We start from the raw sequence: 26,500 nt of genomic DNA on the forward strand, positions 1-26,500 counted from the left end.
AACGAAATGACAAAGAGTAGATTAGACATGGCTAGATGGATACAAAAAAATAGAACAGACAAATTTGATACACAATAAGAAATAAATACAAGACTGGACAAGAAAGGCTTAATAACGCACAAATAAAGACCGGATTGAACAAACACTAAACAGGGATTACAGTGAACACAGGCTACAAATACTGTAAGAATAGATTTGACACACAGACACACAAAGACAGCAAAACGAGACAGACAGATGAATGACAGTGCTGTCGCCTGAATAAACAAATAAAAGATAAAGTCACCATTTAACTCTATTAGTTGCCATGTCTGTATAGAGAATTTTGTGGAATTGATGGCAAAAAAATTTTAAAAAGCTGCATTCCTAATCACACTCATGCCATGCAAAGATACTTAATACTCATTGGGCACTACTGGACTTCAAAGACTAAACTCAGAAGTTCACACTTTTGTGCTTCCATGCAAAACATTCCTCAGACAACAGGACTTGTGCACATCAAATTAAAGACACAGATGCTCAACTGTTCTTTCTAAATGCACTACAGTTTCTAACTCACCATGCAACAGGCATGGCAAAATACAAACCTGGGTCTGCTACATGCTCCGCTGAAGGCAAAGGTTCAGCTATAAACCAGAGGGAAATGTTAAGGTAACTGCCTACCCTGCTGCTAGATCTTCATCTGCTGTAAGTATACAGCAAACTCTTGGGTAACAGTGGCACCTGTTTCAGTACTTCTTGAGGTCTTACCTACTCCAAGCCGTCTGAACTGAAAGCCCCGGACCGAAGTGCTGTAGGAAGCAATTGCTCCTTCCTTCACCACGTTGTACAGCACGCTGCGGATCTGTTCCTCATTGGCGTTGTATTCAGATCCCACATCTATTTCCACAAATACATCAACGCCATCCTCTCTTATCTCCTTTCTGCAAAGACCAAAAGAAGGCCAGCTGAGCCTACAGACTGTATGGAAAGCACCGCATATGTTAAACAATAAAGCTTGTTAAAAGCAAAGTTCCTCTTTGGCTGTCCTAGAAAGGATTTACTAGAAAGGCTCCTGTATTACTGACTGAATGTCTACAATGCTGCTGGCCTACTGGCCTTGGGTAATACGGAAAAACAAGAAGAAATATCACCTGGCAAGGTAAAAATATCCAGACAACAAAATAAAGCTACTTTAAGTGTCACAAATAAATATTTAAATAATATTGTGTATGTTCTTACTTAACAAGGATCACACTGACTGTCTGGACACCTGGAATCTTGTTGTACTCTGACTCGAGCTGTGGAGGAAAAATAAATTTTTAGACACACAGTCATACATTCTTAAATTAGCAAAGTCATAAATAAAATGTCTTTCACCATATAAGGCAGTAACAGTCTTATCATACTGTACAAGAGCGCTATTTAGCACAGTTTATGAGAACAGGACATACCGTGTCCACCACTGCTTCAGAAAGCTCGATAAATTCACGAGAGAAGATTTCTTCGTATTCGGGACCGTAGACCAGGGAGGTGAAGTTGACAGAAGCTCTGTAATAAACTAGAAACACAAAGTGGGGAGATTTATCTGTTAGTTAAACTGCACATTAATATCCAACTATTGTCAGGTGTGCATGTTATAAACTGCATTCAAGTCACTGTAGTCACGGTCGCTGTGATGTGGGATACTGTTTGGAACTTCCTTTCCTCAGGAAAACCTCTGGTTAAATGTTTCAGGAGGTAAAAACTGAAAAGCACGACTGCGGCTTAAGTGAAAGCCACATACAAATTACAGCATCTATTTCTATATCTCAACTGTGACTGTGTCTGTGGCCAACGACCAACACACAGACACAGTCACACTCCTCCACATATTGAAAAATAACCATTAAATTGTACTATCAACTATTCTGTGGGTCACAGACATAGAACATAAATAATCTAACATTTTTCAGCATATTTAAATAGTGACACATGATAGAAATGAGTTACAAATACACATAATACTCGGGACATTCAATGTAACAGGGCCAAAAGTTTGCTTCAGATCTCCTGACTGAATGCTGATGATATCACAGACTTGGAAGGTCAGTAGGAGTAAATTCAGCATCAATACTGTGCCAGCAGCTGCGGAGGAAGAAGAAGAAGAGGATCCTCTGTGAATGACTCAAGAAGAAGGCCTCAACATTCCCTCCTCAAGTCATACATGCATGAGGCAGGAAGGCTGGAGAGCAATGTAAGGGGTCAGAGGATTACATCAATGGCCTACTTAGACTCCTTGTTCATGTAGTTCGGCAGCTAAAAACAGAACACTTTGCATTCAAATGTGTGGCAAACAGAAGCTGCAGTTAAATCGAGTTTTTATGCAATGCAAGCAAGTAGACATTTATTTAAATTAGGTTTTACAACGTTGAGAACATAACAGACATTCCTGTAGTGATACCGTGCAATAGGGCTGGGCGATATATCGAGTTTTTAAAAAATATCGATATATTTTCATACGAGATATAAGATGTGACAATATCCTTTATATCGATGTAGTCTATGTTACGTTATAATTCTACTTGTGGAGCCACAAGTTTGCCTCTCTTTCGTCCACTTTTGTCTCTACGCAACGTTACTCGGCCTCGCCTCTCCTTCACTGAACACAACTCCCCCTCCTCCCCCATAGCTTCACCTGCAGGCAGCGACAACATGGACACGGCAAATCTCCGTTAGCGAGTTGTGGGGCTGGACCATTGACTGTTTTCTACAGTTTTCTACAGCCCATTGACTGTTTTCTACAGTCAATGGGCTGGACGGCGTCAACGTGTTAGCGAGCTAACCGCGCTAACGAGCTAACCATGCTAACGACAGCCCACAGGGGCAGCACGGCCTAAAATCCCTTCATTTTCTCAAAAGTTGACAGCGCGCCTTATGTATGAATTCTGATTGTGCTTACTGACCGCGAACCGATTTTAGGTGGTACACGGCGCTCAGCAATCTGTCAAAAAACGTTTTAGTACGACTTTGGTAAGCTACGGAGATGCAGCGCTTGACAGATTGTCGGAGCATTACGGCTACCGTAGTCTGGAGCCTCGCGGAGTGATACGTACTGTGCTTCAACGTAATATTACCGTATTGTGTGTATAAGGGCCATAAATGGCACCTGTTAAGAGACATGGTTACAAAGAGGATTTCAAACTCAAGGCTGTCAGTCACGCAGTAGAAGTTGGGAACAGAGCAGCTGTGAAATCTGTCTTTGTTATTATGCTCAGCGTTTGTTAGTTTACATTTTGACTGTACAATTACGAGCTTTTTGTTATGCACAAAAACAACATTGTTTTCTTTTATTTATGGAGCATGATTATTTAATAAATGCTGATAATTTATTTTTGAGTAATTTCTTCATGTAAATCTATGCTGTATGTAAATAAAAATGCCTGTGTGACATCTGGGACACAGTGTGACTAAGAACTCTCTTTTTGTTCTTAACTTATGGCTTTAAAAAAATATCGAGATATATATCTTATATCGCCACCCAGCTAAAAAATATCGAGATATGAATTTGATGAATGCAAGGACTTTAGGGATTTTCACATAGCTTAAGAAAGATTCATGTTAAAAAGTGAGAGCGTGCAGACTGAGATCCTGTAAACCGTGTGCAATGTTTTCAGAAAATGATTCACAGTATATTCATATATTTTACAACAAAAGCTTGTGATGATCAAAAGAAACAAAAACAATAATGGCATCCGGAGAGACAACAACAAAATTCTGTAGAAGCATGCAGCAAAGCAATTGTTCTTCACTTGTGGTAGATTATAGCAGTCACACTGTAAAATAATAGCTACTGCCAGTACTTCACTGTAATTTAACGGGGAAATTAGCTGCATTAAAGGCTTTTGAAACATTCTCAAATTGTTGATATACCCTCTTGTACAAAACAACTATAACGTGCGACTCATTTTGAGGGAAATATTCGCTGTAATATTATGATTACAATGTCACAGGCTTAGCCATGAAACTTAAAATAGCCTGCGCCTGCGGGGTGCCCCATTCTCACACTCCTGCCAACACTTTGTTAGGATGGGCTTGCCAACCTCTGATTTTAGGCTGGTAGTGTGGATTTAGGGAGGAAGTCAATATTTGTGCTGTTTCTTGCAGTGAGATGCTATTTGCCGTGCCAAAAGCAAAGAGTCATGTTCTAAGTAAGCATCTGCTCAGCCTCTAGTTAGAAACATACATGCCCAAATATGCATAAAACAATAAATCTGCTCACATACACACCTACTGTGTGCAGCCGCTACACACAGTCTTGGTGTATATAATTTTCTTCACCCTTTCCATGTTCTTTGGATAATTGCATATCACTAGACATTCACACTGGCAGCAGATGTGCATCATGCTTAACAGGAGCTACCTAATTAAAAGTTATAGATTTCGTGTCTCACATAAAGGCTGTGCGGTCACTGTGTTTAAGAGCTTTCCCCACTTTATGCCGCTAAGTCCCATTTTCCTTCTACACATCGGTGTTACAACAAGACGTCCAACTCCTGGCGAGAAAAGCACCTTTTATGTCAAAGTAAACTGAGCATTGCCTAAGAAAACAGTAAGGGGAACAAGTAAGAACAGCACTGCAGGCTTTAGCACAACCTGGGGTGCTCGCTTTTGAGACTGCTACTATTAGATTTATAGGACCAATTGTTAGGCCTGAATATGGTCTCAGAAAACAAGCAACATCAAAGTTGCTCATCAAAGCGCCTCTTTTGACCCATATATAATCTAATCACTTGAGTGGATACTTGCTGCCAGGCCAACAGTGGCTTGGAGCCCCATTTCTCTCTGAGCTTGCCGCAAAAAACAGAAGAATGGGACTGCCTGAGATCCTTTGATTAGAGCACCGAGTTGTGCCATACTGCTAACGAGGGCCTCTTTCACTCCAAGAGCTCCTGTGGGCAACTTGCTGCTTTCAGCGAGGGGGAAATCCCCTTTGCCAAGCGCCACCACCATCAAAGGTGATGAAACTGTGAGAACAGATGTGACGAGTGGGAGAGAGAAAAAAAAGTGTGGAAAAGTAGCATTCCATACTTTTAATTCATAAACTTATTTGGCGATTAAAGCTGTTCAGTAGAACTGTGGCAGCTTTGTGCAATGGGCCCCTCTAACACTCAGAGGGCTACGCAGAAGACAAAGAGTTGATTGAGCAATGAGCCCAGCCTGGCCTTTAAACCCCAGCCACGCTGGGTTTGACCTTCAACCCCCGAGGCTGCGCCCAGCACCAGTCAAGCCATTTCCAAAACATGTGGGGGAGAGCCAGATTCTATAAGAACAAGGCCCAAACCACAATGCTCTAATAACGCCAACAAAGATCTTTAGTAACTCCCCTACATGGGATTTTGCTCTCTCTCATCTCAATCTCCTCCGTAGTTTTTCTGCCTGTATTTCCATTTGCCAGCTGTCTCTTTCTCATCTTAACTCCCGTAGACAGGACCGCTGCTACTTAACCCCTTCGCTGGTAACAAGCCAGAAACTCTGTTTCCAAGTCCATTTATTGCCCTGTGGGGAAATCTAGGGACTTAATTCTGGCTTCATTATTAAGCTCTCCCCATCCTGCTCATCCACAGCTTGCAATGTAGAGATCAAAACCACAACTATATATAAAAAAGGCTCATTTTTATACTTGTGTTATAGTTACTTAGTAGAAGACCTGGTTTGTTGCATTGGAGTTGAACCACCAACATGAGGCTGATATTTCAAAGAGCAATTTTAAAATGAAAGCATGGAGTACATTTTGCAAGTGTCATGGTAACGTCATTTCAAAGACATTTTTAGCTATAAATGGAAATGTTGTCACTCTGTTACATAATGGAAAAAGCACATAATTTTCCATAGCATCGGAAATCATTGGGAAACGCCTGTAAGACATTTGGAAAAACAAACCAGCTGGACTCAGACACTACATGCCCCAGCTGAGTCTTCCTTGGAATGTTATCTGAGAGTGTGTTTGGAAAAGACCGTGCATAACTGAATGGAACAGGTGAAAGCAGAGTGTGCCAAAGACAAGAAACAAGAGAAAAACAAAGTGTTAAGAAAGAGGTGCATCAGGACTTACTTTGGTCGTGCTCACTTGGGTTCTGTATGTTCCTCAGATATGAAGAATCCAACCAATGTGCTATAGCAAGAAATGAAGTGCAAGCAGCAGAGAGCAAGCAATAGTGGGAAAAGACGTGACGGGGAGGTCAACACGGCACAAACATGAGCCAGAGGTCAAAGATCAACCAAGGAAAGCAACACAAGAACAAGGGAAACAAATGAAGTTAGCCAGGCAGGTGCAGAGAGGTTAAAGTTTCAGGAAAGTTAGACAGGAAAACAAATGCAGGGAGAGAGAAAACAGAGAGAGATAATAAGTAGGAGAACTGAAAAGAGAAAAAGTTGTAGTAACAGAAACAGGAAATCAAGAAGAGCCACTACGATTACGTGAAACAGACATATTACAGTGGTAGCAGAACAAAAAAATCAAAAAAATCCCAACATAGTTTCATGAGAAGCTGGAAATGTCACCATCGATTTGCTGTGATCAACAGTCCCACTAATCATTACCATCTAAATGATGTGGATACTGCTTCATGGGACAGAGGCTGCAGGAGGCCTGTGGTTTTATTAACCAGTGTCTGCCAGGAAACACACAAGGAAATCTCCTTACATGACAGCGACGAGGAGAAAAGGTGAGGGGCCATAACTTTAGACAAACCTCTTCCTCAGTCTTTCAACACAAAGAGAATACTTTACAAAGTGCACACTTCCACATCCTGCTCTTCTCATCTCAGCTGTCTGACACATACATCCACCCTGGCACTGCAGTAATGCAGGGAGGAGCTGTTTCCTGTTTTCCTTTTTAAATGGAAGAACTGAGCACCATTAAAAGAGTTTTAACTGGTTTTACCCTAAGTTCTCTCCACTGGCATGGGCAACAATGACCACGTTCTTTTTCGTGGTGACTCATTCATTCTTCCACTGCTTGGGGCGTGCTATGAAATGTCAAGTGAGGAGGCCTTTTGGTTGTTTCAAGGAAGAGATCCAAATACAAAGGTTGATTTACAAACCATTTACAAGATCTATTCACTATCTTGTAAACAAAAGCCTTAAAAATGTATTAAAATGCTCCACACAAGCACTTTATACTAACAAGAGAGATTTTTTTTATGCTCCTCTCCAGATAAATATGAGTCCACTCCATAAACTTCAACAAACAGTAGTAAACAAGATCTCCTTCATAATTGAGTGAGTATACTGGATCCAGCTGTTGCACAGCTGCACATGCGAAAACCACGAGGGTTCTGACACACGTTACTGTAGTTGTGGGATATATTTTAGAAGAAGGCAGAGTTGACAAAAATAAAAAAAACTGTGTAAAGAGTTTTGTCTGGCTTGCAGCACGTCTGCAAAGCATTTCGTCAAGCCTAAAATGCCCAGCCAGGAAACAATTGAGAGAAAACATGCCCTACCCAAATGACATGAGGTTTCCCACAAGAATAGTGACCCAAACTAATTAAGGCTAATGAAGCATTTGCTACTTCAAAGTCTGCTGATCTGCTGTGATCACTGTCAGAAACAGAAAAAGAGTGGAAGCCAGAGAGAAGGAGATAACAGATTTGTTAATACTCCCTGCTCTGTTATGGGTTGATCGGGCTGAGGTCACTTACTGAGACAGTGCTCACTGTGTAAGAGGCTGGATAGAGAGATATTTGACAATACAACAAACTAAATGGATCTTTTACCCAACAGGAGAAACATAGAGTAAGTATATTGCTCAAAATAATTAAGACAACACTCAATCTTCATAGTATAACTTGAAGTCAGTTACACTTCAGGGACATCAATGTGTCCAGTTACAAAGCATAAACAATTGTGAATCCATTTCACTCGCTCTGAAGCAAATGAATGTGACAACAGGTGCAATGGAGAGGAAACAACAAGACAACTACATCCATTTTCTTCCGCTTATCCAATTCAGGGTCATGGGCAAGGCAATCCCTAAAAAGGGAATGGTTTTGTACGTGGTGGCCACAGACCATTGCTCTCTCCTTATCCCTCTAGACTGATTTTTGTATACTTTATCTTTTTGTTAGTGTCCTTTACACCACTGAGACACAGTCTTAAGAGTGTGGAGGAGATGCTTGAAGATGGATACACAAAGTGCAATGGACAGGGGCGTAGAATGGCATCAATGCAGCAGATGGACAGTATTGGCTTCTTTGGGTCAGGGGCAGCAGGAGCACCGTCAGGACCCTAGAAAATGACCTTAAGCAAGCTACTGATCTGCATGTTTCTGACCAAACTGCTCATGGAGAGAATCAGAACCAGCACCACAAAGCTTGACTGATGATCGGGAGAGAACAGAAGAATGGTAGGTCTTCCACTGTGACTGTTCATTTCAAAGATGAGAACAGGTTCACACTGAGCACATGTGACAGCATGACTGGTTTGGCAGTGGGTCAGTAATGGTCTGGCAAGGAATATCCTTGGAGGGTCAAACTCCTGCTAGGTACAAGAATGAAATCCTCAAAATCATTGTCTGAACTTCTGGGCCCCATGTTCCTCCTGGTACAGTGTCATGTGACCAGAGTGTGCAGGAAATACCTGGATCAAGCAAATATTTTTGAATCCAAATGAGAACCTCTGGGGCATTGTGTAAATAGTGCCACAGACTGTCCAGCGGCTCACTGATGCCCCAGGCAGGCATATGGGGTAATACACTCAGTAGAGTGTCTCATGTCAAGCTGCAATATCTTGTGGTTTAAAATGTGGTTTCCCTGTTTTGGGGGGCCAGTGGGTGTATATGAATTGTCAGCAACAGAAGAAAAACTAGTTAAGAACTTAATAAGTCCCGGGAGTGGTATTATTTGATATAGATACTCTCTAGGGTGCAACCAGGAAGCCACTAATCAACTGTGGAGCTTTATCCAAATGAACTCATATCTGGGGAAAACCACAGGACAATTGAATACCCAGCCAATAACCACTTTAATTCAGTATTTGGTCTGCAGCACAATTGAACATTTTGCTAGCACAAGTGTAAGTTACTCACTTATGATGTATCGTAGCTTATTTTTAAGCTCATCAAAATGCACAGAGATATAAAGTACAAGTCCTTCCTGGAGAGAGGAAAAAGAAAATCCCTCCAGCAGGCAGATATGCTCTCTTTCAAAGAAACCCTAAAAATCTCTTTCCTAAAGAGGAGTGGCACAAGCCAGCTCTCCAAGGCAACTCATTTGTTATTGGTACAACAGAGTGTAGGATCACAGGGCTAGGTGCAATAATAGAGCTCAAGTTAGTGACTAAGACCATTCAGCAGGAGTCTTTCAGAACTATGCCCACCCAAAATGAATTGCACACAGTCAGAGTGACAATCTGCTGCTTATGAACGGATAGAAGCTTTTATCGCTGATTGAGACGAGTAGGTAAGACAAAGGTTAGTCCAAACGTGTCGTTTAACACTGCAGCACTGACGTTCGTTTGCTCCTACAACTGTCCTGTCCACAACATTCTGTTTCAAGTGCGTGACCTCCTTGTAGGGCTCCAGCATTACAACAACAAAGATCTCAGCAAAATAACTGCAGCTGCCAGCATTTGTCCCTCTGTGTAAGTGCCCAAGAGGCTCCGTGTATCTGACACACTCTTGCAAACACACACACAGGCAGTGCCACTGAAACACACATACCAGCTGACCATGAAAAAGCATGAAACTGAGTGGGTGGCCTGGCACTGCTCAGGCCAAACTGACAAGACAAGCTACATTACCCTGATGTATTGTCCACTAATGGTGCAACATCTGCTCAATATGACAGATAACGGAGGAATCCAAACCTATGTCATGGTTTTTTCAGTAAGCACTCACTAGTAAATGATTAGCAAAGCCAGGTGAGGCTACACAGGAATGCAGTACCCTGTCTGTGAGTCTCCCTCTACTCACATCAGTGTCAACAGTATACACACACACACATGCACACACACACAAATCACAGCATGTAGATCGAACTCCAATGACAGGTGAGTCCTTGTCTGGGTTATTTAAACAATGGATGAGAGAGCTAGTTTAGACAGCAGCGTTAGATATTGATGTATAGCAATCTCAGCACGACAATAGCTAGAAGCCATCTGAGTTTCTCAGGGCTGAGATGCTGTTTATCATGTTTACACTGACATATCTTTTCACCACCAGCACTAACAAAACATAAGTGAGCCACAAAGAAAAAGAATGACAGCTAGTAGGATTGTTGACACAGTGACTTTGACATGTATTGCTTATCTCTTCCATTTTTAATATGTGGTTGTCTTTTCCTTTTCTTTTTTTTTTGCACAGCAAAAGATAAAAAAATATTATATAATTTCTGAGTAAATCTCAAGACTTCTTTAAAAGGAGGCTACTTGGACAAATACAATGCACTATGATACTGACATGTTCCTGAACCATTGCAATGAGAAATGTACTTAATGGGACATATTACGGTTGAAGTTGGTCTACTATGGGACTGCACTGGGACCTACACCAAATGCCTTCCACTTGCATGTGTGGAAAGCATAAGGTGGAAAGAGCACACCTCCCTTCCTTTTCATGCGCATACATGGAAAGTTGTGGAGGTGTGGAGAATAAGATACAGCATAGTACAAAACAGGAACAAGAGACAACAGACACTGATAAAGTTTTTTAAAAAAGGAGCTGAGGTGGAGGTGGGTTGTAGCTGGACTTCTCTGAGAAGTCAGAAATTAATCAAGCATAATATTCAACTACTAAAAACAAATATTATTTGTTATTCTGCATTTTAATCAAAAAATAATAATCCATCCTTCCATTCTCTTCCACTTATCCTTATCAGGGTTGTGGGGGGAGGGATGGAGCCTATCCCAGCTTTTATAGGGCGAGAGGCAGGGTACACCCTGGACAGGCTGCCAGTGTGTTGCAGCGCTAACAAAGAGAGGCCGACCATTTGCGCTGATATTCACACATATGGGAAATTTAGAATTACCAATTAACTCAACCCCACTAACTGCATGTCTTTGGACCGTGGGAGGAAGTCAGAGTACCTGGCCCATGGAGACATAAGAGAACGTGCAAACTCCACACAGGTGGAGTGGAACTCCGAGGTGCTCCAAACAATGTGCTTTACTACTTACTTTTTCTTGGATAACAACAACTTACATACATATTTACAACAACATAGTGAATTAACCACTAGAAAATAATGAAAATATATTTTGCTGATTACTAGTACTGTTAAGCTGGGGCATAAACCTTATTTTTAGTAATGGTTAATTACCTTTATTTATTTATATAGAAAAAGAAGTGGTCTGCCATGTTTTTTCACCCTGGTCTAAGTATATTTAAAAAAAAAAATTCTCAAGCTTTTTACCCAAAATAAACACTGTGCAGAGCGTAACCCCAGCGGCCTTTTGCTAATTACTACACTATTACAAGCGAGTGGCCTGGTAACCTTTGTTTCCTTATGTCCTAAACAAAGTGGCCAATATCCTTAGAACACTGGGAATGTCTGTAATGGAGCCAGTGGAACAAGGAAAGGCTCTCACAGAGCAGATAAGTTGTCCCAAAGAAATCTCTTTGGGACTCTGAGTTTAGAGGTCACGGTGAAAGGTTAGGAGGACATGGGACACAGTTTCCATATCTCTGGAAAAGATTGCAGACTATGATTAAGAGGGAGACAAAGAGCAACAATACACAGAAGAGGGTTCACAATAGCTCTTATTTAAGAGCAGTTTCAATTCCAGATGTTTTGCAGGGATTCGTTTTACATGTCTGAGACAAAGGGAATTGGGAATTCCTTAACCATCAGCAAACAGTCACACAACAGGATACAAAGCATAATGGGGGCATCTGTACCGCCAGCGTCTCGCCATTTACAGAAGTGGAGGGGGAAGGAAGGCACAGGCTTGGGTGAATTGTCTGGACAGCCAACAGGACAGAGACACTCAGCAAAGTATTCAGGATTCAGCACAGGAAACAGAATTTCCTTCCCAAGGCAGATTTACTCAGATCTATATATGGCGCTAGTCTGACTACACTAGTCTTACGACCACGGTCATACTGGGGAGAATGCAAATGTGTCCAGGCACCTTTGAGATAAGGCAATATAATTAAGAAAGCACCAAATAATCTCAACTTTCTTTTCAACAGCTACATTAAAAGAAAATTGACCTCTATGTGAAAACAAAAGCAAGGAAGTTTATGGAACCAGAGAACTTGGGACTGTTCTTGACTCATTCATGCTCAAAATGTTAACACACACAAATGGAAATATATTTTCTCATCCTGTACTGTGAACAGAACACTGATTTGCGTTGTCTTTTATGACTTTTAAATATTTTTTCTCACACAAATCTTTCTGCCATTCTTATTATAAGAGCAGCTCACCGTGCTGCAGAAGGCAGGAGTACAACTGAAATAATCTGCAAAACTGTGTTTATGGGGTAAAAATGCATTCCCTTTAAGTATGTCTCAATCAGTCAACGCTAAACAAATACTGAAGGTTGAGTCAAAAAGTGATTCAACAGTCAGTTAAGCCTTGCTAGTCTAATCTGCCGCTATCACATGATGTCAACACCACACACATTAATGCTAGCCGTGTCAAAATATCCTCTGGCACCTTTAACTGGCCTAGATTCTGTGAGGCCAGGCAGAATTGCTATTTCTGTGAGTGAAGCGCATGATGCTCTTATGCTAGCTTGCTACCAAAACAATTATTGTGCCCTGATGTAATTAGCTCCACGAATTGTTACAAAAAAATAGTCTATTATGTGTCAGAGTATTTTGGAAATGACCTTTTAGTTCACTGGCTCTTCATATGGAATCTACTTTTGAATCTATGGTATTACTGAATACAATTTAATGTTCTTTTCATAAATTCTGGTCCTCATTACAGTCAAACAGGATGATAAGTTATGGTATGCTTTAAAAAATGGTAAATGGCCTGTATTTGTATAGCGCTTTTCTAGTCCCTAAGGACCCCAAAGCGCTTTACACAACCAGTCATCCACCCATTCACACACTGGTGATGGCAAGCTACATTGTAGCCACAGCGCCCTGGGGCGCACTGACAGAGGCGAGGCTGCCAGACACTGGCGCCACCGGGCCCTCTGACCACCACCAGTAGGAAACGGGTGAAGTGTATTGCCCAAGGACACAACGACCGAGACTGTCCAAGCCGGGGCTCGAACTGGCAACCTTCCGATTACAAGGCGAACTCCCAACTCTTGAGCCACGATCGCCCCAGGGTGCAGCCATACCCAGATCAAAATGGCTGAAGTTATGGCAGCAAATTTCTATCTTTTACATATAGTCTATGTAGATCTAAAGACTTCAGCTAATCGAGTGTCATGTGAGAACTAAAATTAAAAGAACTTTAACCTATTAGCTCCCTAATACCTGTGATTTCCGATTGCATGCAATTTCCTGGTGGATTCAGGGAGTGTCATGTTTGCACATGCAGACAAGTAGTCAGCAGTCATGACTAAACCAGAGTACTTACTTAGAGTAATCTAAAGTGAGAAATGGCAACTTTGGACAATGCTTGGACCTAACTCATTGCTGTCACAAAATAGAGTGTTAATAAAATTAAAGCACATATAGGATTCCATCGATCAGTGAAGTTTCATGGTGAACTATAAATCAAAACCTGAGCAATGGATATCTACGATGCGATTCCAGTTATCCTTTGACGTCGAGCATTAATTTAGCTACAACATCACAGCTCAGCAGTTAAATGTAGCATGTTACTAGTTAATACTCTTAAGGCATCCTTTGTGGCTAACCCTGAGTAGCATGCACACATGTTCAGTGAAAAGGTCAGGTAACAGTAATTCTTACTTATTTTGCTGTCTGCAATGGAAAGCAACCCATGGATTGTAAAAACTATAAAACACGGACCAAGAACAGCGGCACACATAAACTTTAAGTATGATTAAAGAGTCAGACCATCATGCAAAGTTTATGGTTTCTGCATTATTTTTTTCTGAAACTATGTGCAGTGATATAGTGTGTTCCTTGAACAGAATACAAGTCTGAATAAAAATAATGGGGTAGAGGTGCTTTCCCGCAGTTTTTATTGTTCATTGGGCGTTTATGTATCTTATTGTGCTGTCACCTTCGCCAATGGTTAAAAGGATGAAAGAGGAGATGTTTATGTCTCAAACATAAAGCCAAGGCCCTGTGTTATGACCAGAGTCTGGCAAGCTGGCGATTAGGGAGGAGAGGGTGTAGCAGGATGTGGAGGTATCATCACTCAGGCACCGACAGACATTATGCACAAGTGTGCATGCACAAACGCACGCAGTGACACACGCGCGCGCACACGATGCTACTGGTGCACGTCAGAGTCGCAGATGGGGGAGCTTTAGAGGGCTGAGTGATCCACCGCATGTAAACAAAATCTGTCAGAGTGAATTGTTAGATCCACAAGATTGTCTCTTCACTTACTTGTGCTATCAGGCCACGGTGTGCTTCCATATTCCTCTCCACTGGGCTGGTCTTTGGAATGAGAGAAACAGAAGTATAGGTCAATGTGCCAATTTGAGGTGAGGAAAACATGCTTTATTCAATTATATTTAAAGTAGTGCACCAAATCTCCTGGACATCTATATTCCCCTTAAACAGTCAGAATCTCGCAAGTCACTATAAGACGAATCTCTGAACAAATATTTACCAATTTTCTGTTTTGGCGTGGGTTAACAATCTTAAGAATTTATATTGATAGCATAAATGGTGTGAATTAAGAGCAGCTGTTGCTTTGTGGTTATGCAGCTTTTACCAAACCCACCTCCTGACGCTTCATCAGCTGCAAAGTCCTCATCATCATCCAGTAAACTCTGAGATCCCTGGACAGTTTTTTCTGCCTCCAAATCTTCTGGCAGAGGAACCTCTCCCCATACCTTGGAGGCCTGTGTCACCTGCAGTAAACACAGAGTGATTAATAAGGGTTGAAGTCTCTTGGGAAAAGGGTTACACCCAGTGCTATGCATGAGCTCTGGAATTGTGCAGAGAAAACAAAAGCTGGAATGGGAAATGGGGCATTGTGATCTGTTTACTTTAATCTTTTATTATCTCTTTTAACAGCGTGCAATTAAAAGTTCACGACATCTAAGTTCTATTTTTTTCCGTCCACACGCTTAAATTCAAAACATGGCGTTTATGTTTTTTCCTCATGTAAATGTTAATGCGACAGAAATTCACAGCTGACTCCAAATCCAATGACGAGCACAGGAATACCTGCGTAAGTACACAGGCACACACACAAATAAAACTTATTTCCGAAAGCCAGAAAAAGCAGCTGAAGTTCAGATCAGAATGACACTAATCTGTTAAAGTATCCTTTACACTCTGTTCTCCAGGCTAAAAATATATGCCACATACCACAACTAGTCCTTCAAAACTGACTCTGTACCTTGGAATCAGGAAATAGTCAATCAATAAACCATCATGTGCCCTCTAGCACCTCTAACCAAAACCTTTCTTTTTGATAAAGTGTTTGGTAAGGGCTGGATCAGGTGACCTTGAATCCTTCCTTAGTTATGCTGCGATAGGTCTAAGCTGCTGAGGGCTTCCCATGATGCACATGAGTATTTTTTCTTTGTCATCTCCCGGTCGCAGCAGATGGCCACATCTCCCTGAGCTTGGTTTGTTCCTGTTAAATGGGAGTTTTTCCTTTCGACTGTTGCCAAAGTGCTTGCTTATAAGGAATCATCTGAATGTTGTCCTTTTTCTGTTTTATTGTAGGCTCTCTACCTTACAATGTAAGGTGCCTAGAGGCAACTATTGTTGTGATTTGGCTATATAAATAAAATGGAATTGAATTGAAACATCAAAAAGTCATAAAATGTCAGCTCAAAAAGGAAAAGTGGCTTTTGATCCTGTTTACCACAATTTGCCACGTTAGTGAGGCATGTTAGCATAAATGTATTGCTTTGTGCTGTGCCTGTTCTCCTGCTGTATTGCTCATAATCTAAAGATTTATTAAATATGGAACTTGAAAGAGTGTTAGTACATTCACCTCAAGGGAGATTTGAATACCCAGTCCACATCAGAATAATTCCACGTGACCTTTTCCTCAATTATTAAACTACAGACTACCAGCCTCAGGAAGTGCAAATTCTTTTGCAATATTCTCTTTATTGCATGACAACACATAGAAAATCAAATAAGCATGTAGCCAGAATAATGTCCTCCTGCAGGACACGTGACAGACACATCAGACACCTCACTGAGAAGACACAAAGCTTTTCCAGCCATTCCCATATCTGATCATCTTGATAAAGTTTACTATGGCGGCCTGACTGGAGCACAGTGTGGGTTTATTATCTCTGCTCTCAGCATCTCAGCATGCAGACTGCCCAGACGCTGGCTATAAGTTTAGATACGACTCTGGCAGCATGCCACCTCTGGCATTTCCAGTAGGCATGGCACGCCAGTTCCTATTTCCACCCAACTCTGTCATCGTAGTTTTCCCATTTGAATGGATCCAGCTAATAAATAACTAGATCTAACCCCCCTAAATCCTCTCTCCCCTGACTGAACACCCTTACAACAACAATCCCGGGCCATTTTCAAAAGCAAACTGCTGACTAACCAAATTCTTTTCAGTGATGCCGACCAGCCAACCATTGGTGTGATCATCTCCCGCTTCCCACTCCCTTGGGATGGTGTATGATCTGGACATGCTGGATGCCATTTGGGTGGAAAAAAAAAACCCTGAACAAACTTACAGATGGCTGCATATTTACACCTGATCTAAAGCTAACATGCTGAGCAACACTTGTTTGAGAATGTCAGCCGACCTCATCTTAGACAGAGCTGAGAACTCCATGTGAATGCGCCCTCTCACTCCATTCTAGTTCAAAAGCTAATCTGACCTTTAGTCTGAGTCTTGAGGTTGAGACATGTCTGTGGTGTTAGAGTTATCTCTCCCTGGAGATAAAGCTCTTGACGGACTATAATTCTTCAAACCCCACCCCACCCAGAGGACAAACACCTCAGAAGCTCTCCTGACTCTAGTACTTTGCTGTGTAAACACATTACTCTATTACTTTGTTTTAATTTCCAATAAGACATGGTAATCAGGTTAGGCTTTAAAAAAAAAAAAGTAGGCGTCAACATAAACACACAGGAAGTGGCCTAGATACACACAAAAACACACATGGACACCTTTCACATGTAATATTTACTTATAAATTACTTAAAAATATGCAGCATTGACCTTGCAAAACCAAATGGTAGTAGCTGTACAAAAGGAAATGATGGAATCCATGAATAATGAGTGGCAGGTGACATGAGACAATACAGACCTTCAGCTGTTTAGCATGAACAACTGATGATGACGGCAATGAGTGAGAAGCAAAACGTTTTGGAAAACGATTGATCGCACTACACAAAAAGTGAGCCAAGAACCTTTCAAGACTGAAATACTGTCAGCTGTCGTTGAGTCTTGCAGCTGGAGGCCTGCTATCATCTCTGGTTCTCAACAAGTAATGCCTCCCTAATGCTAATATTTGCACTGCAAGCCCTTTTATTCATCATTCAAGCATTTCATTGCAATTTTTGTTTTTTTGCATTTTTAATCTATCATTATTCTGTGCTGATGAGTTTCACATTAACTTTCCCATATTAACCTCCTCGTCTGCCCTTTGATGAAAACTGATTGGCACTTAGTGGTATTGTGCTGCCTGCATGCCAAATTATAACAAGCGTGAAACTGTGGAAGGCAAAACAGAAGTGCAAACTGATTCTAATGCAGATAAGTAAAAAAACTCACAAACACTGGCATTTGGTACCACGCGCAAACAAACACGGTCAAATACAGCCTTGCATGAACAGACACACACTATCATACACCCACACGTCAGCATTCCCGTCCTGGCTACATCTCAGTGATATCCAAAGCCTGTCAGAGGAAGCGTGAGAAGATTTCTTCAGGGATTCAGTTCGCCCACTCTGTTAATAAACCCACTGATGCAGCTGCAGGACAATCTGTAGGAAATATCTTAAAGGCGCAGCCAGTGTTTTACAGTAAAAAAAAGAGAAAGAAATTGGATTTGCTCATGACAGACACGAGTCTCCCGCAAGTGATGCTCTCTCATTAAAATGTTTATTGATAGCAGCTGACGCTATTTGTTGATAGCAGCAGCACAGGTTTAGCATTTAAATCACCTCTTGAGCTCACACAACCTATCAGCCTTTGTTCCCATGAGAGCTTGGGATATGCAAAAACAGAAAAATGAAAGCTGGAAAAAGGCAGCATTGCTCATTCCAATCAATTTGATCCAAACGCCAAGTTGTGACCTTTTATGCAAGCAGAAAACCTTCACTAGATGAATTCTCAGCCTACTTGACCCTCCATCTCTTTTTACCCACCACACCTTCTCTTCCTTTTACCCTCTCTAATATCTGCTTGGGCTTGAAGTCGCAGCATGTACTATGCAGGAATGGAATGTAAACCGTAGAAAGCTTCAAGTAGATGAAAGCTTGACACATACTTAGGGTAGGTTGAAAAAGGGCCAACCAAGCACAACCGGGCACCAATGCAGGTTGAGTCATTGAACTCCCTTTAGCTGACCCATTGTTATCTGAGGAATAGGTGTTGTGAACAAGCAGGCCTACGCTAGATCAGGTCTACTACAGCAGGTAAAAATATGTTGTATGTGCATACAAAGAAAACAACATGAAAAAAGCTACTGAGAGAATAAAAGAAATTACATAATTCTCATGCTACAGTTAAAAAATATTAAGATGCTAAATCTGCTCATCTCAAAACATTGCTGTTTTCAGATATGAGGGAGGTTTTACAACATGCTTGGCTGAGTGTTGTGAAAGAGTGATGAAAGGAAAAGAGGAAAAGAGATAAGCCCAAGAGCACCGTTCCTTTGCACACCTTTGACTACAGATCTGTGTTACTAGTGCAGGATTTTTATGTTTGTATGATACAAATTTCTACATTTAACCTGCGTAGGAGTGGTCTGTGATTTGACAAACTACCAGTTCCGACAGTAAACCTCTGCTTGAGCCCCTACTGGATAAAGCACTTGCACAATGTGGCCCTTCTGCACTCAGCAATGCATTGGTATTTCTACATGGTTTAATCTAATGTGACTGGACAGGAAGGAAGTTTAAGGAGCCCTTTGACATTATTCACAGATTGGCTTTTTAAAGTGTTCAGTGACTAATGCTGTGGGTGGAACAAACACACCAGATTTCTTCAGAAGAAATGAATAGCAGTGAGAAGGAAGGGGCCCAGAATAGCATATGTCCACATTTCTGAACACATTTTTGGAGTGTCTGCTCGACCATCTTCTGCTTCAGTTATATACTGGTATTTGGAGAATGATGCTGCAGGGTGCAATGCAATAAGAAGCATTGCATTGCAATGGAAAAGATGCAATTCAAAATTGGGTTAGGTGTTTGTTTTTTGTTTTGTTTTTTTAGCTTGAATGAGTCATAGATTAGCATTAAGTGGCTAAATAAAAATCATCTGAAAATGGATTGGTACAAAGACTGGACTAAAAATGAAAATGAAAAAACCTTCAGAAAACTTGGATAACTATTGCTCAAGACCAGTTAAGCAACTAGAAAAAACTAGAAAATCTGGTGAAGCATATCTGCCCTTTTGCTTCACCTGCACAAGTGCCGAGGTAGGTCTCCCCTGCAGAATTGGTTTTCCCTTCGTTGGGAGCAGCGCTGGGCTCTCCAAACCACGGACAAACAGTATCCCACAGTTGTTTATGTTTTTAAAGCCATTTTGCACAGAGAGGCATTTTTGAAAAATGTATTGATAGCAATGTTGAATATTATTACACATGAAAAAAACAACTGCACGTAAGATAATTACACCGTGACGCCTCTGCCTTTCTAAATGGAGGAACAGTAACTGCGTGTGTATATGTAAGCGTGTAAAAACCTGAAGATAGTCAGATTAACAGTAACAGTATTTTGTCTCTATCTGCCATTCTGCAATTCATCTCATGTAAACAATAACGTGCACACAGCGTGACGTGAAAAAAGGCACATACCTTTGACGTTGCGTGACGAACTCTGTATTCTTCGTCCACACGTAAATGCAAAAAAAGGAGTTTTAAATAATCTCCATTTTCAGTGATTCTAAACACCGTTTACGTGTGGACGAAACAGCTGCCTTTTCAAAAATACCTGTGTAGGTGTGGACGTAGCGTAAAAGAGTTAGTAGTTTATTTTCTTACTACCTGTAATTTATTGCAGATTACTTGTATTTGCTTAATTGTTTACTAAATGTTTGAGGTGTGAAATAAACCGCAATGGAGCAAAATATGGGTGTGTGTGGTTGGAGGATGTGTTTGTGCGTGCGTGCGTGCGTGCGCGGGGGCCGAACATTTTTCTTGTAAAACAAAGGGGGGCCTAGCAAAAAAAGTTTGGGAACCACTGAGTTAAGGTATTAGTTATACCAGAGTTATGCTTTTTACATCCACTAGGGTAAATTTTAACAGTGATGTTAGCACAAGCAGCATAATATGTAAGAAAAATTATTAATCAGTTGCTTCTGCAGCAGTCTGTTGTCATCCACAAGCATGTAAGATCCCAGCCTCAGTCTGTTGCTTTTATCTAATGTCCATCCCTTTATAGGAGGGCCAAACATTCCATGTGGCAAGCAAACATGGCCTCGGGCTAGCATTTGCCACACAGCCTCACACACACGCCTTTCCCTTTATACCAACCCTCACTGTTTAGGGAGGCATGTCAAAATAAGCATCCAGCCTGTATAGACTTGTGTACATGGTGCAGCTAAACAGGATGAGAAAGGATATCTGCACTGGAGGCAACTGGAAAAGGTGATGAGTTTTTCCTTTGTTGTTCCCATGGAATTAAAATGGAGGAGTGAATACATGCTTACAAATATTACTTACTTTTACACCTTTCATACCTGTTATTTTGGTCTGCTCAAGTGCTTTAAATGTGACTGATGCTAACTGATTCCACTACATCGTTAGATGTCCAACATAGGTTAAAATGTTTTTCTTTTTGTGTGAATCTAAATTGGTTCAAAACAATATCACTCGCGAATTGGAGCGAGTCACGATAACATACTGTATTTCGGGCTAAAAGGTCAGCCTGGCGACACCATGACCAGACAGGGAGCAGAGATTGCAAACCAGCCGTGAAACAAGATACCCCAGCCTAATGCTAAATGAAATCCTATCTCTAATGGTCTTTTTGTCAGCCTCAGTGACAGCAAAACGACAAGACTTGGAGCCTTGCTACTTTTACTCTTTATTTATGTTGTATTGTTGAGAGTTTAGAAGAAACATACAGCATAAGACTTTATATTAAATCATCAAAAAAACTGCATAAACACTGATTTTCTCAAATTTTCTTAGGTAGATGTAAGTGATTTCAAAACCTATATTGCATTCCCAATGTGGCTGGGATAATATAGCATGACCACATTACCCCCCAAATAATCCTAGGCGTGAAAACCTAACTGACAGCTAAAGAAACACAGTAATTTCAATGATCACCCCAGCAGGATGCTGCATTAACAGACCACCTAGAATGACAGCCACTCCTTTTTCAATGGTCAGTCCTTAGTAACCCCAACATTAATGAACAAAAGCTCAGCAATCCCCCCCCCCACTGCATTGGTATGGTGCAGGTATAAAGGAATGCATGCATACACTGCCTAATAGTTATCAGCCCACTAGTTTTGGAATGAAACTAATCTGTTTTAATAGGCCAGTGCGGTTAGTGAGAAAGCTGACTTTACTGGATTGGAGGTTTAGCTCCTGGTGCGCTTATTGTGAGAAAAATGTGCCAATTAATGTTTATATGCTCATGGGCACAACACAAACTGTAGTAGAATACTTAAAAAGGCAAAAAACACCATCAAGTCCTTGCCCACCTGAGATGCATGTCACAACATAAACACTACAGCAGTGCATGGTCTTAAAATAGTGCATGTGTTTCCGGTAACTTTTCTGAGAGTGTCCTACAGGGAGGAGGGGAAAAAAGGGCCCAGTTCCCCCAGACAACAGCTGACAGGCGAGGTGTTAAGACCTGTAGCAGCTCAGAGGGGAAGAGCAGCTCTAGCTTGGCCAGCCCTGGCCTGTTTATTTATAACAGAAAGAGCCCCTTTGAAAGCACTGCTGTGTCACTTAAGAAGTCTGCTTTTCTTCCCACTGGGGAACTAGGAGAGATCAGAGATCTGAGTTGCCTGAACATCTAGATGACTCTGAAACACAGCAAAAGCTCAGGACAAATATCAGATTGAGTCTCAGTAGATATGCAATATAAAAACTATTGATATCCTTGCACAGTATTTACCTTACAATGTAGCCGATAGTTTTCAAAACAGCCATTCCACTATTATTAACTCAAAGGTGAGCAGTGGATATCGTAAATTTTAATGAAGTAAAGGAGCTAATCTAAGGGAAGGTAAGTGAAGAAAGCTATGCTGTGATATCGCAGGATGAAACTAAAATCTCAGCAGCACTGGACATAATGTGCCACTAACTGCAAACATTTCTGTCACTAACTTTCTCTGCCAATTTACTCTTTGACAGCTTTAAAGGTAATAAAAATAAGAATTACAGGCATATTTCAATCGATTGCAACACTCTGGAGGACGGCAAAGAAGACTTGGACAGTTTGCAGTATTTTATTGATGAGTGTTTAGCAAACATTCAACATTCCACTAGTTAGTTTAAACATGACCACCCTGAGGTTTGTCTCATGGAATGTATGTGGAATCGGTTCCAGGGAAAAGAGGCTTAAAATTACTAACCGATTAAATGACTTACCGGCAGACATTGTCTTTCTACAGGAGACTCACATGTCCAAAACATCTTGTACACGCACTCAGTTCTCCACAGTTCCCTCACACGTTCTCAGCCCGTTACAACTCAAAAAAAAGAGGCGTAGCCAAATTAATTAGCAGAAAAATAAACTTCACTGTTAACAACACTATTACAGATCTAGAAGACAAAGTTTATAAGACTTAATTTATGTATTCAAAATATGGATCTGTGTATCGCTAGTATATATGGTCCAGAATCAACAATGGCGAATTCCTTGAATGTCTGAAACTGAAGTCCATCATACAGGAAATATTCAATCCCAGTCAACTGAATCTACAAACACCAACTTGAGTAACAACATTTTAAATATCTGTATCCCAAATGATTATCAAAAATGTATAAGATATTGTTTAAAACTGACTAATTACTTTCAATCCTAACTGTGAAGTGGGAACGAGATCTTTCCATTGGTCCACATCAAAACTTCTGGACACAAATAGGCTTAAACACCTTCAAAATGACTAAAAGCCCCAATTTAGAACTTATACAATACAAAATTCTCTACAGAACACACCATACAGGACAAAGGCTGTTCCAAATGGGCCTTACATACTAATATGCACCTATAGCAAAGACAACTCTGCTGAGAACTATATGTACTCCTGCAGGCCTGTCCAGAGATTCTGGCAGAGGATATGTGAAGAGCTATCCACACAGTTTAGTTGCAGTATCCCAACCTCACCCAAGCTGTGCATCTTAGGTGACATATGGAAGCAAATGCATCGCATATACTCCTTACTTCCTTATCTATCGCCAAGAAAACTATTCTCATGAACTGGAAATCAAAAAACAGCTTATGTATCAGTCAATATAGAAATGTACTTCTTGATCACATTAGTTTTTAGAGAATGTCTTCAAAATACCAACTGGATGAATTTGTCCCTCACTGGTCCCCACTTATCAATTCCATTACTTAGTGGATGCCTGTAGTCTCTTTTCCCTGTTTGCCTTGCAGATGGTGGTCTCTGGGATTACAGGTGTGGCCTTCTAGGGGCCGGAGAGCTGAGGTTGTGGTTTTGGAGTGAATGTGTGTCTACCTCGGTTAGTGGCAGTGGAGGACTGAAGCGGGTGTTGTCTAACGGTCTTGGGATGTGGGGCCTGGGGTGCTTGTGGTGGCGGGTGCTGGCCCTGCATGGCAATGCTAGGTTTTGGGTGGTTTTTGGGTGCCTGGGACACTGTTCTAGGCAAATATCAGGGTGGCTGGCCTCTAGTGGGGTCGACTGACTGTTGCCTCTGGTCCTCTGGGACTCTCACTCTTTGGCCCTCCTTCTCTTGCTGGGATGGGCGTTTGGTTGTCGTCAAGATGAGGGGCATTATTGTGGCTTCCCACCCTCATAGATTTGTGACAAAGACACAGGCATTTTAACACTCATTCCGGTGTCACCCAATGAGTGTCACCCTCTGTACAAAATCCCCCAGAAATCCAGTGAAAGGTTTTTAAGGTATTTTAATTTAGAGGAAAGCCAATACCCTGGCATTACTAACCCAAAAACCAAGGTGCTAACATGACTTAAAATATGTATTTTTTAAACATAGATTATAATTAGTTGATTTAAAGGTTTGCTTTCTAGCTAAGCAATTAAGCACTTGCTTCCCTACGCTGAATGCAGTAGAGTTGCCCTCCTCGCTTCCTCTCTTGCTCATTCTCACCTCAGGACCAACTAATCTGACACCACCTGTTGACTTGGCCACACTGTGTATATCACCTGTGTATATCACCATTGTACCGTGTAGGAAAGGCACTTCATGCAACCATTTCTGCAACTGAAATTGAATCTTTAGAGCTGCAACACATCCACAGCTTCTCAGTGAGGTGCAGAAAGTAAACATCTGCATCTTGACAATAACAGAGTCTTGAATTTGTGAGCAGAATAGGCTTTTGGCAGGAAGGGAATGACCTTCAGGTGTCCGGGCCTTAGGGAATAGTTTCATGTCAGTAAAGCCACTTTCCACCAGTTCCCAAGGTCATGCTCTTTGGGATGGCAATCTCATAATTAACTGGGCTTTGCAGGGAACCACTGTGAAGTTTCTGGAATGAAAGGCAGTTGCAACATGTTAAGCATCTCATACTGGGAGTTTTGAACAGTCCTTGTTCAGAGACCCAAGATACACTTTGAGCTCAGAACATCACAATAAAACATGTCTTTGTTGGACACCATCTGCACATCAAAGTCCCGTTACTATTCTTTTTCCCCCCCACAACAGTACTAACAGTACAGTTCTGTTAGCTTTGCCAAGGCCTATATTAGGCCTGTGAGAACAAAATATTCTTCCACAGCTGTTTATGCCATTAATATAAACATAATAGGGCTGAAGCATGAAAGAGAGCTGTGCTCCCCTCCAGATGTTCTGTGCTGCAGAGCAAACAAGACACTGCTGTCTGATGTTGACAAGAATCATCAAAGGGTGCAAAGAGAGGAGAAATTCAGAGGTTAACCTTGCCTTTCAAGAGCCCGCCCCTCCATTCTAACTTGGAAATTACCTGGCAGCTGCTTTGGCAAACCTTCGCTCCACAGAAAGACCAAAAGTGGGAGTAGACAAGGAGCATGGTAGGAAAAATCTGATCTGGCCTTACTTGCCGAACAGCGCAAAATATCCATGAGCAATAAGAACGGGTTAGCTTTCATCACAGCCCACACAAACAAGCACGAAAGGGGTTCTCTAGTTGTTAAAATTATTATAAAATAAATATTGATGGGAGTATCATGGTCTTGGTACCTACAGCCAGCAATTAAGAAGAAATTTGAAACATATTAACACTATGAACCATTAGTAATGGGCAATTTGCAATCGAGATCATCTGACACTTCGGCGACAGATGAACTCATCTTTGTCTTCAGGCATAAACATTATTCACTGTTACCGTAGTTACATTTTATCTAATATTGCTTGGGGAGTACTCCTGCTGTCTGATTATGCATGAAATCCCTACTTCATTTGGTGTGCATGATGGGTGAGATGAAAGGTTTAATGTCTATATCAACATGCACTTGTGTGAAAACAGTGAAAAAGAACATTTTACTAAATGTAAAGACCTGCTGTAAAATTAGAGGGATGTTTAAGTAAAGGTGGCCCAACTGTGCCACATGAAAAAAAAGCTGTGACTGAACATTGACTCAAGTAGACAGTCATCACAAATACCTCTACTATGAATCCTCTCAGCCATTTGCATACAGTATGTTTTGATAGAACAGTGCTATAAACCAGTACCACGGCACCAAAGCCATTTATGTTGTTGTCATTTCTGTTCCAAATGTCAGCATATTTTCCAAGTTATCTGCTTTGTTTGTTTGGATCTGGTTCAAAACACCAGTGTGAAGAGCACACAGCTCTCATCCACTGGGAGATGTGGTAAAGGTTAAAAATTCAGTTTCACTAGTTTTTGAAAGAGCAGCTGCTCATGACTAACATCACCCCGACAAAATAAAATCAGTTTGTTAACGCAGCTAGTAATTCTCAAAGCTGGAAGTGTGTGCCTACATAAATCAATGAGCTATGTCAGCAAGAGTGAATGAAAAACGATGAGGTAGGTGTTTAAATCTATGTCAAGGATCATCACTGAGTGAATTCCCATGAGCTTAGACGGGAGATCTAGGCGGAGAACAGAAGTGGAATTCCGGGGGGGATAAAAATACCTCAGGAGCTGCGTAGCTGCAGG

General features: G+C 41.2%; 1 protein-coding gene across 6 annotated transcripts in view; it reads right to left on the reverse strand.

Moving 5' to 3' along the window:
* The window catches only part of hspg2 (heparan sulfate proteoglycan 2), a 103,587-nt gene that overhangs the window by 60,986 nt on the left and 16,101 nt on the right, over positions 1–26,500 (reverse strand). For 4 of the 6 annotated variants that reach the window (XM_087833325.1, XM_087833326.1, XM_035909176.2 and 1 more), the window contains exons 2-8: positions 14,790–14,919; positions 14,450–14,500; positions 6,074–6,133; positions 1,434–1,540; positions 1,222–1,280; positions 751–923; positions 588–626 (exon numbers count right to left, since the gene is read on the reverse strand). In XM_087833325.1, the coding sequence (XP_087689451.1) occupies positions 588–626; positions 751–923; positions 1,222–1,280; positions 1,434–1,540; positions 6,074–6,133; positions 14,450–14,500; positions 14,790–14,919 (619 nt within the window). The remainder of the gene's footprint in view (positions 1–587; positions 627–750; positions 924–1,221; positions 1,281–1,433; positions 1,541–6,073; positions 6,134–14,449; positions 14,501–14,789; positions 14,920–26,500) is intronic. The other 2 variants (XM_087833328.1, XM_087833327.1) reach the window with 1 other exon arrangement.

The sequence above is a fragment of the Neolamprologus brichardi genome, chromosome 20, assembly GCF_056152115.1.
Source record: "Neolamprologus brichardi isolate AB-2024 chromosome 20, ASM5615211v1, whole genome shotgun sequence".
NCBI lineage: Eukaryota > Metazoa > Chordata > Actinopteri > Cichliformes > Cichlidae > Neolamprologus > Neolamprologus brichardi.